The sequence below is a fragment of the Canis aureus genome, chromosome 34 (assembly GCF_053574225.1).
Source record: "Canis aureus isolate CA01 chromosome 34, VMU_Caureus_v.1.0, whole genome shotgun sequence".
Lineage (NCBI taxonomy): Eukaryota > Metazoa > Chordata > Mammalia > Carnivora > Canidae > Canis > Canis aureus.
This window is the reverse complement of record NC_135644.1, coordinates 2,608,314-2,628,812: the sequence shown is the minus strand read 5'-3', so window position 1 is coordinate 2,628,812 and position 20,499 is coordinate 2,608,314. Positions and strand designations below refer to the sequence as shown.

The window sequence follows — 20,499 nt, the reverse complement described above, 5'->3', positions numbered from 1 at the left end:
AGTTAATGTAGCAGGCTTGAGACTGCTGTCTTTAGAAGGGCCTGCTTTCAAGGTTGCCCTTGGCTAGTGTCTGGGAAGTTAGCTTTTCTAACAGTCCCCAAGTGATATGGAACGTCCCCTCACTGAATAGATGGTGCACTATATTGCAAATACTGTGATTTTTGCTGAACATCTGATTTCTTTTTAGGAGGCTGGAATCTTGATAGGCACTAAGGCAGAGGGTGTCCTCATGACCAGCCTTCCATAAAAACTTTGAGTGCTGAGTTTCTAATGGATTTCTCTGGACATAAACATTGTACATGCTACTGTATATATATATTTTTTTTTTCTTAAAGATTTATTTATTCATTTATGATAGACATAGAGAGAGAGAGGGAGGCAGAGACACAGGAGGAGGGAGAAGCAGGCTCCATGCCGGGAGCCCGATGACGTGGGACTTGATCCCGGGACTCCAGGATCGCTCCCTGGGCCAAAGGCAGGCGCCAAACCGCTGAGCCACCCAGGGATCCCCTACTGTATATATTTTTTTCAACTGCTAGAGAAAAGAGCATACTCATGTGTTCTCTCACAGTAGGGAATGAATATAAGAAAAATTGTGCATAGATTTTTCCAGACTCAGCCTGTGTCTTTTCTCCCCTTCTTTATCCTATAGTGTATCCTTTTACTGTAATAAATCTTAGATGTGAGTACAACTATATTCTGAGTCCTATGAGCCTAAGCATATCACCAAATGTGTGGGCGGTCTTATGGACCTCCCATGATACAACAGTGAACTTTTAAATACTGTAAATAAATATAACATAAACATCACAAAATGTGTGCATTTAAAAAAAAAACTGACATTTTAGAAGAGTTCTCAAAATTTTAAGTTTCTATATTTTAAATATAGAATAATTATTGATGTTCAAATCCTGGGGAGAAAAATCCTTTGAGGATGTTTGTTTGTTGTTTGGATTATGCAGAAGGGGATAACTGCTGACTGTAATGGAAGATTAAACAAGAGCTCAAGCTACCTCTGTGAATCAGGTAAACATCAATAATAGCTATTGAGTAAGTCATGTAATCTCTTAATTCATTTTTTCAACTAACATTTATTGAGCTCCTGCTTCATGCCTGGTATGGTGCTAAATATTCTTTGAAGGTTTGGTACAAATCACCAGCAAAATATTTAACCTGGTCCTGGTTCTCTTAGTGAGAAAAAAATTTAAACCATATATCTAATTAGATGTGAAACTACATATTTTGTTTCTTTTTGTTTTCACAATTTACACTTTACTTGTAAATTTACTTATCTGAATTTTCCAACTTCCAGGCATAAAGTTATCGTATATCCTATGCATGTGGGTCAGATTATTGGAAGGCAGTACAGCATAATGAGTAGGAACATATATTCTGACACAATTACTTAAGTTGAATCCACACACCAAAACTAAAAATTTACATCTGGCCAAGTTATTTAATTTTCCGTTCTTTGTTTTTTTTTCCACCTATAAAATGAGAATGTCATGTAACCCAAATTCACTGCCCAATCACTGGAAAGGCCAATAATGAAAAGAAGAGTTTTGATAAGGAAGGTACTTAATTGTTTTGTGGACTGACAACATAGCCTTTAAGGTAGCAGATTTTTGAAATATCTACAAAATTGCTTTATTGGCTTAGCACACATGATCAATTTATTATATGTTCTGATTAATTTATTATATGTTCTGTGTGGTTGAAAACAATAAATATTACCAATTTGGTGGTGCCATGTTCTAAATATTTCCATTCAATCAAGACGTTGAATTGTGTTGTTCAAATGTTCAATATATTTATTTTATTTACTCTGTTCTGATACTATTATAGCTACATCAGCTTTCAGTCTTGAATCTTTTTATGTATAGATGTGGCTTTTGTAAACACTCTACCCCTGCATCTTGTTTTATTTTTATTGTGTATTGGAAATTTGCTTTTAACTGAATTTAAGCTATTTACAGTTATGTTAATTAAACCGTTAGATTTTTACTGCCTTATTGGTGCTTTTGCTTTGTTATGCTTTTTTATATTTTGCTTTAATTTCTCCTTTCTTGCTTTGTTTCAGAATATTAAACTTATTTTTAATCCATTTTTCTCTCTACTGTTTTAGAAACTGTATGCTATGTATATTCCTTTTGACAATTATCCGAATTCTGGAATGTATAAAGTAAAAGTCAAAGTTAAAATAATTAACTTCTAAACCACCATCTCATATTTAACCAATAATTTAGTTTTTATTATTTTTTACCAGCTAAATATTGTTCTGATTTTTGAACAGTCAGGTTTTGTTTATATTTGTACATGTTTACCAATAGTTTTTTGTTCACCATTCCTTTTTGCATTTCCTACTTTATAGAATCACCTTCATTCTTCCCTAAGTAAATCTATTCTTTAGAAATGTCATCAGTGAATGTGTTTTGGGAATAAATCGTCAGATTTTATTTGATAAAGTTCCATTTTACCATGTTCTAGGACATAATTATGGCTGGGTATATAAGTTCTTAAGGGCAGTTATTTTTTTCTTGGTACTTTAAAGACATTGCTCTACTTAATGTTCTACTTTTTCTCTAATAATCTAATTCTCCCTCTCCCCTACCCACACACACTTCAGTCTGCTTTGAAGGTCTTACTTTTGCTTTTCTGCAGTACTACTATGATGAACAGTTCTGGACAGGTTTCAGCTATTTTTCTCTCCTGTATTGCCTCTCCTCACTTTCTTTATTATCTTCTTCTAAAATTCCAGTTACGTATATGTTAGACCTCCGTTTTTTCTTCTACATCTTTTAACAATTAGATTTTTCATTTCTCTGCTGCATTCTGGTTAATTTCTTCAAATTTGTCTTTCAAATCACCAAATCTTTCTTCAGTTTATCTAATCTACTATTTTATCAATTCAATGCATTCTGAAATTTTACTGATTAATTATATATATGCATATATATATACACACACACATATATATATAATTTCTGAAGTTATTTTTCAAATTTTACTAGATTTTTTTGACAAGTTCTTGTCCCATTCTTGTGTTCTCCAATCCCTTCTTTATATATTTAAATATATAAATGCACTCATAAGATATTCCTTATTTGGTAATTCAAATATCTGATATCATTAATGCCTAATTCTAATTTTGTTTTGTTTTGTTTTGCTGCTAACAGTCATGGGGATTTGTTTCTTCATATTTGTCTTTGTGTGTGTGTGTGTGTGTGTGTTTGTAAGGGGCATCATTGTTTTATGTGAGCTCATTTTTGATAGAAATGTATCCTTGGGAATTCTATGTTTGTATAGTATGTATTGCTCTATAGAACTCAAATTCAACACATTAAATATGTACAGTTTTTTGAATATCAATTATACCTCAATACACCAGTTTTAAAAATGTCCATATGCTTCTGCTAGGCATCTGGAAGAGGCATAAATACAGATTCATTTTAAATTCTCACTTAGAGTTTTAAGACCATATAGTAGATTTGAACCTCAAAGTCATACAGGAATTCATAATCACAGATTATCTCTTAAGAGATATTTTTATTTTTTCCTCTTCTTCCTCTATCCACAGCTGAAGCCAAGACATAGTTTATGTGTGCTGCTACCTCTGTGGCATGAGTTTTTTTTTTTTTTTTTAATTCTTCAATGAAAGGTATAGCTCTCCAGCATCCAGTATGTTTTTAGAGGCTCTTACTTAGTTTTGATTCTCCATTTCGTTTGCAGGTATTGCCAATGTTCATAGAGCAAGCATCAGCTTCAAAATTTGCTTAGATTTGTGTTACTCCAGACTTTTTACTGTCAAGGATTTTTTTTTTATTGTGTTTCAAAGCTTAGCTGCTTTTAAAAGGATAGTTTTAATATTTTATATAGAATTCTAAGCAAATTTTTCAAATATCTACTCCAGCATACTAATGGAAACAGAAAACTTTTTGTATTTTGTTTTTATAATAGTATTGTCTTCACACTTAATATCTCAGAGATCCGTGCTCTCCTAATTCCAGTTACTTCTACCAAACTGAACACACACAAAAAAAGTATCTACAAAAACAAATTCAAAAAGGTTCACACAATTTAAGTAAGACTTTTTATACACATTGCTAGAACCTACCGGTTACTCATTTACTGGAAGAAACGAGTTACCATCTAAACTTGACTTTGAACTGGTTCTAATCACTAATACTACTTTCTGAAATTAGGACAATCTTTTTGTTTAAAACTTTTATTCATGTCCATTTTTGCATAATTGACATACACCAATTCAGTATGCCTGTAGAGATGGACAGAAAGACTTCCTCTATCACTTCAATCCAGAGTATTTAACAAAACTCAGTAATAGAATCTTGCTGGATTATATACAGAGCAAGTTAGGTAATACCCAAGTAGGAGAAGATTAATGGCAGACAAATCAATGAATAAATTTTGGTGAACGTGTTAAATAATGGACTCAACAGACAAATGTTAGTGAATACTTACTGTGTTATGCGCTGAGGATACAGTGGTAAATTTGTGGCATAGGAAGACAGAAGAGTAAACATTTAATCATGTTATAACGTAATGAGTTTTGTAATAGAACTATGTGTGGAATACTTCAGGCTCACTACAGAAGGATATTTATTTACTTTGGCAAAGGTTTCTAGTGGAATTAACACAAACTGAAGCCTAAAAGACGAGTGGTTAAAAAAGAAGTCATAGGGTGCTCCAAACAAAGGGAATGGCAAAAACAAAGGCCCAGACACATGGAAAATATGACATATTCAGCAAATTATGTCATTCGGGATCTCTGAACCATAGAATATATATGAATATATAGAGACCAGCCAGAGTAGACACTGCAGAGGTAAGTGAGAACATCAGATTGTATGGTATATTTTATGCCTTCCTAAGGAATTTGGGCTTCATTGTGGAGAATCTCTGGAGGCTTTTAAACAAGGTGCAGTACCAAAGAATAAAGATCTACTAGAGGATATTAATTTCCATTTTACAAGTTGCTGGGGGGAAGAATACAAACTAATTACAATTTTCTTTTTCTAATAAATAGGACCTCCAGTTCATGCCACAGCTCAGGGTACTTTCCCTTCCCGTGTTTTCTCAAATGTGTAAGTATCTAAGAAAATTAATGTGTAATTATAAATTAATACTTTAATAATTACATGAGTGCTATTCAAAAGCAAATGATTACATGGACTCCTCTACTAGTTCTACTTGGATTTAGTGAAACTTCTGTCTTTTGCAAACTCTCAGCACTAAGCTTAAATTGTAAAGCAGACAAAGGGAATGTTTTTTGTCTTCCTTCTCTGTCTCCTTATCCCCACTGTGTTTCTACACTTCCCCCTTCACTTCAGAGTCTTCATACGACATTCAAGTATATCCTGCCATAATCCTTCCTCTTCAGGAAATTTCTGAGTTTTGGACCTTGTTACTTTGTTCTTATCTCCTTTGAAATATTTACCATTTCTTAGGCCGTTTGCGATTATTGGCTTCCCAAGGATGGTATGTTAGGTTACTACAAATATTAATGGCTTAACCAATTATTCTTGTCCTAAAGGGTGTTTACAGTAAAATCCCAAATAATGACCTCTGATGATGGAAATTGCGAGTCTCTGGAGAAGAAATTTGGGGGTCCTGATGGATTTTCATTCCTCAAAACTCAATAGCCACTATTTTATTGGTGGTTATAAATGGTTTTTCCAACTCTAGGGAAAAAAAACTACTATTTTAGACCCAATATCATCAATTTCTAAAAAGGTAATTTAAAAAATAATGTCCAGGATATACTTTAGAAACCCCAAATCTCTAACAATATGATAGAGCAACGTTAAGTGATGTATGGTGGCAAAGGGTATCAAAATATTCAGGTCGAACTTCCTTGGAGGAAGAATCTTGATTTAGGATTGATGGATGTCAGTTTGACTGACTTACTGAGAGTGCACAGGATATGTAGCGCTGTAATAGATGCAGAAAGAAGAAAACTGACAAGTTCAGTTTAAAGCAATAGTACAAAGTGGAGGAATGACAATCATGTGCACATAATGACCATTTTTATTTTATGTATTGAATAAATACATTTTTATTTATTGGAAATATACTTGCCTCTTCATTAAAAAGGTTAAAAGAGGTTCATAATAAAGTCTCAATTCTTGCCTCTTTATTTTGCCCCCACCCAAGATAACAGAACTACAAAATCATTTGAATCTCTTAGCAAATATTTTGGCTACTCTTTCATTAAAAATGTTAGCTCAGCTAAGATGATTAACTCTATGCATGGCCTGGAGTTTCTTCCCAGTCCCTCCCAAATTGACAGTAGTAAAAACTTTTAGTTGCACGTACCCAGCGTAACCTCAGGTCAGGGTACAAATAAAACAGAACTAACAATCCTTTCTGGTCTGACTCTTCTCGTCATATGCATATCACAGTCCTCTTGTTCTGATTTAAATCAAAATTTCATAAGACTTTATTGTAGAATCATCACATTTGATCTACTGTCCACCTCATCTTCCCTTCTTTTATTGCTTAGTTCTATTTTTCTCTAGTGTTAATACAAAAGGCATACAGGAAGGTTTATAAAATAATAAATGGAAATTCAGGATTAAGAGAATGAACACAAAGCAAATGCCATAACAGTGGGGGTAAACAGAGTTGCCATAATTGTGTACTGCACTTAGATAATAAGTACGTTCACGTTAGTAAGAAGGGAGACATAAGGAGTAATAGAGTGAAGGAGGCAATAAGTCTGCAGCTATGCAGACTGTGGTCAGGAATTTGTAGTTTATTTATTAGGTGGCACTCTGATGGTGTGGATGGGGAATATAATGGTCATATTAGCATGTATGAGAGACAACTCTGACAAATATATAAGAAAAATTGAAGGCAAGAAACCAGGAATCAGTTCTAGAAGTCCATTAGTGACCTGCATTAAGGCTCCATTCTGTATTAGAGAGTAGGCCTAGATCCAAAAGGCTGTAAATGGGAATTTATCAAATGTTATTGAGAAACTCCCATGTTCAAAACAGAATGCTAAATGGTAGGCAGATACCACAATGAACAAAGCCATGATATGAAGGTGGTGTTTTTCAAGGATACCATGGAGCTGGAGAAAAAGGACAGAAATAGGGCAAGTGAAAATTTCACAAAGCTCACTCTTTTTACTTAGATCAACCATTTTTCTTGGATAAACGTTCTTTGAAAAGCTGAAAGTCCTATGGTTAATTTTCAGAGTTCAGAAACTGAAACAAGAATTCTCTAAAGACGTTTGCTATGAAATTATTTTTAAAACATTTTGCCAGTTTTCCCACCGCTTCTATGGAGTAGTAAGTTTTCAGAGCTCCTTGCTCTGCCTTTTTCATACTTCTTCTGGTTATTACAGTTGTTCAAAGTGGGCTTCATTAAAGCTTTCTGTTATTTGGTCAATTTTATTCTTTGGTCTTTGCTCTGTTTGGACCTATATGCATGTCTTTGGGGCAGAGAGCCTTTTGAGGACAGTTATCAATCAATAGGTTGGACTCCTCAAGTTCCATTTGGTACCTACAGTATAATGTAGAGAGAATAGAAGAATGAATCTGGGAGAATTAGGTTGCAGAGTGTCTGCAAGAAGAAAACTATGCTTAGGTTGACCTGAGAAAGCAGATCCTAGAAAAATAAAGGCCAAAAGACAGAAAACATGTCACTGATATCAGCTTTCATGTTCCCAGTTCCATACTACAAAAAGGTTTTAATCTAAATATGAGTTGTTGCTACCAAGCCTAATATCTGAGCTGAAACCAGTGAATTTGGGGTTTGGGACGGTATGTGTGTGTGTGGGGGGAGGGGGGCATTGTTGTTGTTTCTGCCAAGATTTAGGATGTAATTCTCAGTCTTGCTGTTTCTCATGACTGAATTTTAGACTTTGGGAAAGACTTTGATTGTTTTAATGTATATTACAGACCTACAACAATGAAAAAGAATGTCAATTTTATTTTAAGAAACTGGGAAGAGGGCCTATGTTAAAATATATGAGAGTTCAGATATCTGATCATATGCAAAGAGCCAAAGTCAAAACTTATAGAAGCATCACATGGTCTTTGATCTGGTTTTATTGTTAATAAAACAATAATATTGTTTTTTATTAAAACAATAAAACAAATTTGTTTATTAAAACAAACAACAAATATTTGTTTTTTTTTTCTAAAATCTTCATTATTTTATTTGTTACAATTCAGAAACTATACTTTTAATTTCATTAGTGTGTGTTGACAATCCCATTAGAACACACGATAGAATATGTTCATACATATAAAAGGTCTACATCTAAATTGGTATTGCATATGACTAGGAACCTCTTATTTTAACCCATATTGAAAAATCATTCACATATTCCCTTCCTGCTGTTTGATGAAAGTGTAGGTGGGGCTATGAGGTTTAAAAGGGTAAGTAACGATTATCAGAAAACTCTGGTCAAATACCTTTCCTCATGGTGCTTTTTAGAAAACGGAAAGGACTAGCCCACCATCCTCCTCCAATTCTGTGTCCTCCTCCAGAGAACCACAAAGCAGGCATGGCGAAGGTGGCTTAGAAGTAGGATTTTCAGATAGATATATTTTGTATGCAGCAGCTACAATTCCATCCCCCAAGCAATAAAGTACATGAGTACCAAAGAAGCAGGATAAATTATGGAGAGGGGGAAGATTGGAAAAAAAAAATAAGTTTATTCTTCCTTTTGGATTTCTGTAGAAAAACTCTCAGATAAAAGAGAAGAAACAGATGATTCAATGATTAGAAATTTTGAGAAAAGTTATATAACTTCTTGCCCGTAGGTAATAACTAAATGCTCAATCTTTCTTGACTTTACAGAGACCAGAGCCTCCTAGAAAATTGCTTGCAAGAGAAAGTATGTACCATAAAATCTATTGATAAAGCAACATACTTTTAGTACTTTCTAATGTGGCATAACAGGAAAGAAACTGTGAATTGAATAATGAGTAATCATCTATTGATATTAGTCTTTTATATTTGCCTTTTTTTTCCCCCTTAAAGCTAACTTTCAGTTAATTCTTAAATTTTGCAGTGATCTAAAGTTCTTATCAAAAGATAACGTTGGCCCGTCAGGAAGAGTCTCACAGGTATAGATAGAAGTGTGCGGAATGACATTAAAGGACCTAGCCGTCACAGCAGCACGAAATCCCACAAGCCCATTTTATCATGGGAAGCCACTAGGTGACATGGCTTTGCAGCCTGGGCTGGTGAGCTTGGGATGCCTGGGTCTGGCTCTAGCCATTTTAGTGAGAAGTGCCCTGGTCACCTAAGAACGTCACATATAAAAGTACCTGGTCACCTATGAGCTGAGTCTTGGAACAAGCAGATAAGATGGTGCAATTTACAAAGCCCAGGCCTGGAACTAGTCAAACCAGTCAGGAAAGACAAAGATGTTGGAGAACAACACATTCTCTGACATACTTTTTCACACGGACACTCAAGTCATAGGATGTGTAGCAAATATAAAAGCTTTGCTTCAAGAGAATATTTCTCAGTCTAATTTTAAAGTGGAAAACAACTAAAAACTAGGTTCTAATTACTATATTTCACTAAGTGGAAAATTTTTGGAATATCTCTTTTTCATATGTCAAAGTTGGAAACTCTTTCTCACACTTAGCCTAAGAATAACAATGCAGGGTTTTTTTTTAGTATCTGTGGTAATCAGAAAAATAATATATACTGAATGTCTTAGTTTATATGTGCTGTAGTGCATTAGAACAACTACTTTCTCTGTAAAAATTTAGATTTCATTTTAAAAATGTTTGATTTAGGATGTCATTATATAAAACAAGTATTTTACAACATAGGCCGTCATCCAAAATCTGTTTTCAAAGCAGTAGCCATTGTACAATAAAGGGGAAAAAAAGTACATTAGGAGACTCCTGGATAAGAGCAAGATTGAATTGCTTTTCCTAAGGTGCTTCCAAACACTCTCAAATGTGTCGGGAAAGAGTGTGTTGCAGAGGTGTTAAATTTTCTTTGAATGTTGATCTGAAATGTGAATATTTCCATGCTAACCTAAGGTCATATTCTGGGCATGAACAAGCTCCATTATGGGGATCATATTGTTTAACTTGGTGCCTACATACTGGCCTTCCAGGCTTTGCTGCCAATTACTGATATCTACAGCCTTTATGTCTTAAGAGAAATAATTTAAAAACAGACTACTCATTTATCAGTAAAAGGGTTTTTTTGCAAACCCCAAATTTATTTGCAGTAAATAAGAGGTGGCTTACAGAAATGCTGCAGATGCATTTTCTTTCCACTTTTGGTCCAGTTTAAGCTGTGACGTCACCATTGACTTACTAGGAAAATGGTTTCCCAAATCTGGTCCCCAGGCGTCCATTTCTGGATCAAAATGAGGAATCCAATTTCCCTAACCTTGTTCTTCTCCTAACTCTTTCAGACCCCAGCCTAGTGGGACCCTTTTTTTTCTATCTTAACTAATTTGTTCCTTCATTATACCATCTTTTCTCAGCCTTCCTGTCTAAAACAGTTTGCACTGATACTCTTTTATTGAGTACAAAACCAGTCAGTCTCTAGGATTAACATTTTTGTGCCTATCAGAAAATTGTTAACAGTTAGCTGTACTCATTTTCATATATGCAAATCATAGGTTCATCTCTGCAGCAGGGATTGGGAGAGAGCGATGGCTTATTTTTCACTCTTACATCTTAGCTAGACAGATGCCTCTGAAGACACCCAAATGTTTTGACGACATCTGTTTTGAGAAACACTTTGTTATAAATAATCTGGCATATTATTAAATAATATTGTTGGATTGTAGACACCATTTCTTCTTGCATGTTATGTGGCTAGCCAGCAATTTGGTAATTTTTTTTTTCTATTTTTACCAAAAAGTAATTTATCTCAGCAACAAATGTTGGGGAAAAACAAAAAGACTTGGAGGAAATATGGATCAAATGGAAACCTATAAAAAATATTTTACTCCTGTACAGAGTAAACCAACTTGAAAGCAATCTGAAATTCTAAGTAAATTCCTCACTATGTTCTCTTTATAACCATGAGAGTACCCAGCGAGGCACCATCTGATATAAAAAATTAAATGTTACCCTCTGTTCCAGAATAATGTAAGAATGTTACATGATTCTTCTTCATTCCTGCTTGCCTCTTCTCCAGGTAACCTCTGAAGAACTGAATAGTATAATTCAGAATATAATGACCTGGGTTGTAGCTACAGTGACCAGTATATTATACCCAGCCATCACAAAGTATGAAGAAAGATTGCGAAATAAGGCGTATCCAGTGTCTGAGGACTCCATCCTCTCTTCAGACAGCTCAAGTTTCTGCAGCACATGCAGTGAAGAGTTTACATATGGAAGCTACACATCTGCCACAACTCAAACATTTCATAGAGAGCCCTGTGCATTTGCAGTTGACATATCAGTAAGGCGACCAACCACACCCTTAAAACCACCATCTGCTCACGTGGAAAGAACAATTGTGGGTAAAACATATGACGTGGAAGGACAATCTATAACATCTGAACTCAAATATAATAAAACCAGTATGATATATGCATATCCTAAGGTCAGAACTTGTAAATCTGATAGTCACCTCCTGACATCATTTGAAAGATGCACCAAAATATCTAAGGACGCCACCACTGAAACAGATGGCTTAGAGAGTCCACTGTTTCCTGATCAAAAAGCAAAAGCCACGAATGAAATGAAGAATTTAAAGAATGTTTTTGTTAACTTTAAATGTCACTTAAAAGGGGAAACTGAACTGATTTTAGAAAGTATTTTTCAAGAAATAATGTCTGATTTAACACAGGCCATTCCTTCTCTTTCTTCTGTTACTGCTGAAGTTTTTGTTGACCAAAGTGAACCGGAAAAAGAAGACTTGCTTTCCAATATTGATATCTGCTCAGCAGCCTCCGAGATTGTAGAGAATATGCTTGAGAAGCTACAGTCTGCAGTTGAGAAAAAATGTGTTGAGATATTTTCCCCAGAAGATCTGTCAGTTGACATTAAACCAGGTTTACCACTCAGTAGAGAATATCTCAGTCCATCGAATGCAAAATCTTTAAAAGCTTCACTGCCTTACAATTTGGAGCCCATGTGTGACATTGCTGAGGATATGGTACATGCCATTTTAGAAAAGCTGATGGCTCTTGCATCTTGTAAGCAAAATGAACTTCCTCGTCTTGAAGATACAACCAGACTTTCTGATCAGCAACCTATGACAGACCCAACATGCACGTCCCTCAAAAGAGCCAGCAAAAAGAAACCTAGTCCCGAACCTGATGCAGCTACTTTAATGGTTAAAGATCAGATACAAGATTTAATATCAAATATTTTTTCTCAGTCCTCTTTGGTTGGATATATAGAGGAAGCAATCAGTACTATACTAGGATTTGTACAAACCGAACTTAATAACGAGAGGCTTATTGCATCTGAAGAAACCATAGTCGTCCTTCAGCTTCTCGATGACGCCTTCACTCAGCTACATCAGGAGCCAGTAAAGGCAGATGCCCCAAAATGTAGGCACTCTAGACTACAAAATCCTTCTGACACTGAAGAAAAGTACAGACTCACTGGCACGAGATTATCTAACGGTCCTAGGTCTAAAAGATCCTTTCCACCTATTAATGTTCCTGGCATGGTCCTTTATTCTGAAGATGATAATGAAGAAATCGACAAAATTGTGAAAAATGTACTCGATTCATCTTTCAGAGATGAAAAGCCAAAATCACAGGCACAAATTCCTGAGAATCAGTTTACAAAAGGCAACACCTGTTTTGAATATAAAAAAAATAGCAAACCACCTACAAAGGCTGCTTCTGGAAGAAGCAAAGTTGAATTTTGTGAGAGGGGATTGAAGACTGAGCTACCATCTTTTAATGATAAAGAAATTCTAAAGGAAAAACCCTGTTTGAATAGGGACATGTTGATTTTCAGCCAAGATGAAAAGCATCACATACAAAAGGCTTCAGAAAACATAGTTAAAAGTATTTTAACAGAAATGCTCAAGGACCTAGCTTCTGTTCCTGGCCACTTAGACAGTAAAACTGGCCAAGAAGCCTCAGTTCTTGTTTCAGAAAAATCTCAAGGTCTGTCGCATCAAGAACGGACGGACCAGATGATCTCTGTGTCAGAAATTAGTGCGGTGGCTCAAGAAATAACAGATGCTGTGCTAAATATACTCCAAAAGGCTTCAAGGTGCATTCTCAATACCACCAAAGGTTCCATTTCATCATCAGTTCAAACATCTCTAGGTAGTTCTGATACTCCACACACGGTCGAAGGAGCACCAAATAAAAAGCCACTAAAAATATGGTTTGACAGTGAAAAGAAAGTGAAATATTTATCTTCAGTCAATGTAGATTCTGCAAAGCCTTCTCCGTTAAAATCTGAAAAAAGTGAACCTCAACCTGTAGGTGACGTTACTGATAAGATCATCAATACAATTTGTAAAAGGCTGAAGTTATTCATTTGTCAAAAATTACAAATGGGCTTCAAACCTTCAGTTGTGGAGCAAACATCATTAAAATCTCAACTTAGTGGTTACACAACTAAAGTGGTAAACATTGTTTTGCGTGCTATCCAGAATGAACTAGAACTCAATAAGAGAAGCCTAAATCATAGGGAACTGGACCCTGCCAAATCCCTAACAGGTAAAGGACTTCTTGCTGGCACTGATAAATTGGAATCTCTTGTCTCAAATCTCAGTGATGACATTATGGAATCTCCATTATTAACTTGTATTTATGAAATGTTATCAAGTGGACATTGTGACCAAAGCAGTATATCACTTCCTGCAGAGAAGCCAAAGCCTGCAACTTCATATGGATCTGACATTATTGATAAACAAGATGTTTTGCCAAGTAGGCAGGATCAAAAATCTTTTCACAGATTTTTGGCTACTCCATGCGCTCTCCATAGTGTTGTAAATGGAAAAGATCCCAAAGACAATGCTAGATTGCAAGTGTTAGACAGCATTGGGGAAGCACTATATGAAATGTTATGTACGCTCATAGCAACCCATTCTCAGCATCAGCCACCTTGTAGTAAACCAAATGGAGAAAAGAATGAAAATTCCCAAATGGCTGCTACGTTAAAGTCCAATATTCAGCACATTTCCAAAACAATTTTGGAATACATCCTTGCAAAATTATGTAATGTTGATACGGATACCAGCTTTGCAAGTTCTGGATTTAAAGCTGTCTCAGAGTCTCTTGATATCGACAACCTATCATTTGCTTCGATTATTGAGGAAATGGCCAAATGCACTGACATAATCTCCGGCATAATTTCCAGGATGATTCAGGAGGGTCCTAAACAGGTGACAAAAAGCAAAGCAAAAACTATCACGCCTGCGTCTTCCAAAACAGGAAGCACAAAAGAAACACCTCCCAATGAACTGAAAGCTATAGCTTTAGATATTCTTAATATGGTTTTTGCTAAACTGGAAGGGTTTGCTAATGGAAATTTAGAAACTCTGGGGTCTCTTAATGATGGAAATGAAGAAAGCGGTAAGAGAGCCTTGGAATGGGAAAGTCCCAGTATTTTCACAGACACACATGAGGAACTGCTGCAGTCTGCTTTATACACGAATGCAAAGAGGATCTCTAGTACTATTTTGAAAGCTATTCAAATGGAACTGAATGTGAACTCATTAGATTTGAAGACAAGTGTAAATACCCCAACACCCGAGAAACAAATGCTTAAGAATATAGTCAATTTAATTTTAGATGCAGTATCCTCGGATATGTTCAATGAGACTGAATCTGAAGAGGGAGGCACTGAAACTTATCGATACCGGCCAACCTGTGGAAATTCGCTTCCTGGAGGAGCTGAATCAGATTCATTTCTAGAAGATGCCTCCTGTACAAAGAAAGAATTCACTGGGGAAAGAACACTAGTAAGAGAAGAAGATAAATCAGATTCTCTTAAACAATGGGTTCTAGAAAAAACCTTAAGCAAAATTCAAGTGAAACTCAAAGACCCACAGAAATCTCCAATTGTCCCCATTATAAGAAATATTTTGAATGAAATTTTTCAAAACGCTTTGGTCAGTCAATTAAATGTGCTTTCTCTCTCCCATTGTCATTTAAGGAGCACCGCTCACGATGTTGATGAGCCGATTCCTCAAACATCTGTTCAGTTTATAGATAAAATGATGGGTCCTATAGTGTCTGAAGCAGACGTAATCATAGTGGCAGACGATGTTGTTAGAACTGTATTTCATAAACTTTTCTCAGCCGCCATGCTGGAAAGAAATGCAAGTGAAAATAGGTATAAAACCATCACCTTTAGAGCCAATGTTTCTTTACATGAACACACCCACGGAGGGAAGTCCTCTGTTAGCGTGCTAGATAAGAACCCGTGTACTCTTACATCCAGACTCAATGATGACAAACAGGCCAAAGTAAACATAGTTGAAGATATTGTGCAGGCAATATTGACAAACTTAGAGACTTTTGCTACTTCCAAAGTAAGATCCCTCTTTTGTCCCCAAATCAACTTCACAGTTCCAATGGCTTTCCCTACTCAGGATAAAAGTGCATTAAGCAAGGCATTATCAGCCAAAGATTTGTATTCTGGTGATCAACTGTCCACTTGCTCAGTGGATCATATTACATCAGAAGAGACCAACTCAGTGTGTCAACTCCCTCTAAATAAATTAAATACATATGCAACAGAGGTGGCTAGAAAAATTTTACAAGGCATCAAACATGAGTTAGATAAAGAAAGGGAAAGTCCCTTCTTAACTCATAACATTGTGGTTTCTGAGAGCGTTGCAAGTCACGTTGTTAACACAGTGTTAGATATCGTATCATCTAAAGGCAAGTGTGGCAAAAACAATTCCGAGGAAGAGAGCAATTCAGGTCAACAAGAAGGAATCATTGAAAAGCTGTTTAATAAGACCGAATATAGGAAAGTACTTCAGTTTCAAATACAAGATATCATTGAAGGCATCTTATGTGATATTTATGAAAAAACCTTGTATCAAAATCATCTCTCATGTGCCACAGCCACTCTGAAGTGTAGCACAGCTGGGAAACATTCCGGAGCAAATTCTGAAACGGTCACTGAGGAGGCGAATAAGATTATTCCAAGACTTTCAGTTCCCAAATCGGATGTCATTTTGGTATCTAATGACATGGTCAATATTGTTCTTCATAATCTCAGCTCCGCTGTCCTACTCAGCATAAATGCAAAGAATCCTACTTCTGCAAGACTGCCCCTGAACTTCTGTGACATATTTTCACAAGCCGAGTGTCAACAGCCTCCTCTTATGGGGTCAACAAATGAAAGAAAAACAGAGTATTTGCCACCCTCAGGAAGTCTGAAATCCGCTTATGCTGATGATTGTCAGATAACTGCAGTAGAGAAAGAAGATGCCAAGAAATCTGCTCCTGACCCGAGTGAGGAAAACGCTAACTTCATTACTAAAACTGTTTTCAATCGGTTAGAAGCTTTTGCCACAGAAAGAATAGACTCGTTAATTACTGTTGCTTTCCAGGCTAACAAAGAGTCCATTGCTGGCCTAGAACTGGAAAATTATAAACGAGACGATAGCGCCTGTCATGAATCAAGCCAAGTCGAATCAAATGTGAACGTCCTTAAAGTATCCACTAAAACTATCCTTGGCCTCGAGCTCACAGATTCCACTTTTGCAAGTTACAGAGAAAATCTTCGGTCCACAATTCATCTACCACAAGGTTGTCTTAAGAAATATGCCGACATCATTACCAGTGCCATATTGAGACTTATTAAAAGCGACCTAGACTTAGAAATTCAAAAGATGTATTCATACCCAAACAACATTTCATTCCAAGAAAATATCCTCGTGAGTGGAATTGTCAACAGTATCTTAGAGAATTTATATGACAAAAGATCTGCTAAGGAAATCAGTGTTTACTCAAAAGAGAATCCTAAGTCGTTTTCACCACTAACTGTACCAAATGAAATATGGCTGGGACAAAGAGAGCAGGAGAAAGACAAACTACCTCGGGTTTCAATATATCCGTTGGAACAAAACCAAATGACATTGGAAAAAGAAAGCCAGGGAACTGTTTTGGAAGAAATATTTATGAGAAATGGAGAATCAAAGCAAAAAGAAAAGACAGTATTACTCAGTGCAGTGGAAGACGTTTTAACTCAAGTGCATCAAAGAATAATGGAAATCATTGGCCATTTGTCTCCATTTAATGAAATCCCCCACTTAGTATCTAATTCTAAAATTAGAACATCAGGCATAACACAGAAAAACCTCTTCCAGTCACAGATTAGCAGCACAGCAAATGACGTGGTTGAAAGTGTTTTTGGGAAAATGTACTCTATAGTTGTTATCTCATTAAACAAAAGTAACAGACAAGTAGGAGCACCTGACAACAACGATACGTTGTCTAAGAAAGTGGCATGCGCCAAAGAAACCAAACAAACAGGAAAAGGAAGTAACGCCACCAGATATGTGATACCACAGGTTTATTCTTATGCAGACAGTCAAAATGTCTCTCTATTAGAAAACAAATGTTTGCAGTACTCCCCGTCGCAAGTGGGGAAGGATTTAGTCCAAATGGTTCTTAATAAGATCATAAATTTTGCCTCAATTCATCTAGAAGAGACTTTGTCCCCTGAAAGTTGTTCTGATGAGTTGCAACCTGTAAAGCTACACAGTTCTAAAGTGAGCTTTAAGGGCAGCCCTAAACCAGATTTTAAAACGGGTTTAAAAGCAAGACCAAAAGTTACTCCTTTGTCTAAATTTAGAACGAAATCACACCTAGGACCTGGTGGTACTAAGGTCAAAGGCAAGACCAGGTTGGGTGCTAGAGAGAAGACCCCAAGAGACAGCCAGTCCAAGACCTCCACTAAGCTGTCGCACTCCCTATCAGCAGGAGATGCCAAAAACTTACTGGACATGAAACTGCCTACCTCGGAACTAAAAATGTACGCCAAGGATATAATAAGTACCATCCTGGAAACAATTATGAAAGCATTTGAGAAGGTGAAGCAAACCAGAACAATGATGAATGTTGAAGCTTTACCGTCGGATCAAATCATGGCAGCCAATGAAACAGTTACTATGGTTTTGCAAGAATTATATGCTACAAGTAACCACGATTTGGCTTATCCAATCAAGTTCTCACACGTGGACCACCTCAAACTTTCACAAGGGCATTTAGATGCGGAGTACCTTGCCAAACCACAGGCGTGTTTTTACTTGGAAAATGTTTCTTCACAGCTAGAACAGATTTTTCCCAAAGAAGGTATATTTAAAAAAATGTTTGACAAATGGCAAGCGGAATCAAATGACATGGAAAATGAAAAGTATAAGCTAATGATGATAGCTGAAAACGTCTTGACTGAAATTCCAATAAAAGCAAAAGAATTAGAACATTCCCTCTCGCTTTTAAGTTTGCCGCAACTTGAGGATTGTGAAAGCAGGTGCTATAGTCATTTTAAAGGAACTTCTACTAGACTTGAAGATACCAAAGCGCAAATTAATATATTTGGAAGGGAAATTGTAGAAATGCTGTTTGAAAAATTACAGCTGTGTTTTTTGTCCCAGGTGTCGCCCCCAGATAGCAAAGAAACTCTAGCAAGTAGGAAAGAATACAGTCGTACCAGAAGTAAACACGATTTGCCCATCAAGGACATCCTCAGCAGTGCGCCGGTATATAACACAAAGACAATAGACCAGATTTCTTTGGGCTCCAGCAACCAAATTGTCCGAGACATTGTAGAAAGGGTTTTAAACATTTTGGAGTCCTTTGTCGACTTGCAGTTTAAATATATCTCTAAATATGAGTTTTCTGAAATAGTGAAAATGCCTATAGAGAACTTTTTTCCCGCCCAACAGAGCCTATTAAGCAAAAAGATGTTGCCAAAACTGCAACCGCTTAAAAAGTTTTCTGATGAACCCAGTTCAAGTACTATTGCTTCCAAGGAAAACATACAGGACACCCTTCTACAGCTCCACTCGTTCCATTCAGAATTACTTACATATGCTATTAATATTGTCAGTGACATGCTCAGTACAATTAAGAACAAGCTAGACAAAGAAATAAGTCAAGTGGAACCATCTTCCATTAGCACATTGAAAGAGACCGTCATAGCAAGTGAGATCATTGGCACACTGATGGACCAGTGTACTCATATCAATAATCTTCCGAAGGAAAGGTGGTACCAAGGAGCAGAAAATAGCTATGTTGCTAACCAGGTTGAGTTAGCAACTAATGTGAAAATGCCCACATCGAAGTTGAAGGAAGTTCGTTTTGGGGATAATCCTTTGCAAATCATACCTGGTGTCGTGTGTCATTCAGAGGAAAATATGAAAAGAAAGTACAGGGCTTCGTCAAACTTACCCTCATATGCCAGAGCGTCTATAGAAGATACAATTAAAGGCTCAGAGCCAATGGAAAGGCTTGATTCAGAAAATACAGTGTCGTGCTTTAAAAACAAGGTACAAGACTACAGCGCAAGGGACTCAGACTTTGGCCATTTTGACCAAACCGTGCGAGGAAGTAGCTCTCTCCCTGAAGCCAGTGTCTTACAAAGACTGTTTAAGAAAGCAAATGAGTCCACAGAGACAGCATTAAAGCAAGTCATGTCGTTCATAGAAATAGGAAAAGGTGAAAACCCAAGAGTGTTTCACTATGAAACTCTCAAACCAGTTGAGCCAAACCAAATTCAGACCAATGTTTCTCCACTCAAAATATGTTTAGCTGCAGAAAATATTGTCAATACTGTGCTGTCGAGTTCTGGCTTTCCAAGTCAACCACACATTAATGAAAAAAACATGGAAACAATGAAACCAATTTTCATATCAAATCAAAACCCTTTGTCTGTAATATCTGAAGGGCAAAAGAATGAGGAGAAGAGTTTGCTTAGAACGTGGGATAAAAAAGTCAGCTATCTACTGGAAGAAGAAGAAAAAAGAGCTGAAGCCAGCTGGGGAGATTTTTCTTTATTGCAAAAATGGGAAAGTCAGAGATACCCAAGAAGAAAGAGTCTGAAGGAAGTTAAAGTCATCGCTTTTGCTGATCATGAGCTGGGTTCAAAGGAAATTCATTTGGTAGCAAGGCATATCACCACATCTGTGGTCACATATTTCAAGAACTTTGAAACTAGAGGTAAGCAAGAAATAACCTACTTTAAAAGTTGGCATAATGTATAAATAATAGATTTTTTTAAAAAATAAAATATCGTATCCAAGGAGCTGAATTTACTGGTTTTTGGGGGGTTTTGTTTTGTTGTTTGTTTGTTTCTTTGTTTTTCCTGAAAATAGCCTCAGAAGTGGAGTATCTAATTACTACTTAATATATCAAGATACAAAAGAAAAAAAAAAAAAGCAAAGTTTAACCTCACATGGTTTGAATCTGAACAATTCTGTTGCTCAGTTTTCCATATCTACAGATGAGGGAAGAAGACATTACTATAAAGCAGGGGATTTTGGTTTAATATAAGATAGGAGTTCCAAATAATTTTTAAAGGTTTTATACATGACCTCTTT

General features: G+C 36.2%; 1 protein-coding gene across 3 annotated transcripts in view; it reads left to right on the top strand.

The window, feature by feature from the left end:
- Nucleotides 1-20,499, top strand: part of FSIP2 (fibrous sheath interacting protein 2) — a 74,999-nt gene that overhangs the window by 26,560 nt on the left and 27,940 nt on the right. For all 3 annotated transcript variants that reach the window (XM_077883302.1, XM_077883303.1, XM_077883301.1), the window contains 4 exons: nucleotides 963-1,026; nucleotides 5,045-5,102; nucleotides 8,833-8,869; nucleotides 11,155-20,119. In XM_077883302.1, coding sequence (XP_077739428.1) covers nucleotides 963-1,026; nucleotides 5,045-5,102; nucleotides 8,833-8,869; nucleotides 11,155-20,119 — 9,124 coding nt within the window. The remainder of the gene's footprint in view (nucleotides 1-962; nucleotides 1,027-5,044; nucleotides 5,103-8,832; nucleotides 8,870-11,154; nucleotides 20,120-20,499) is intronic.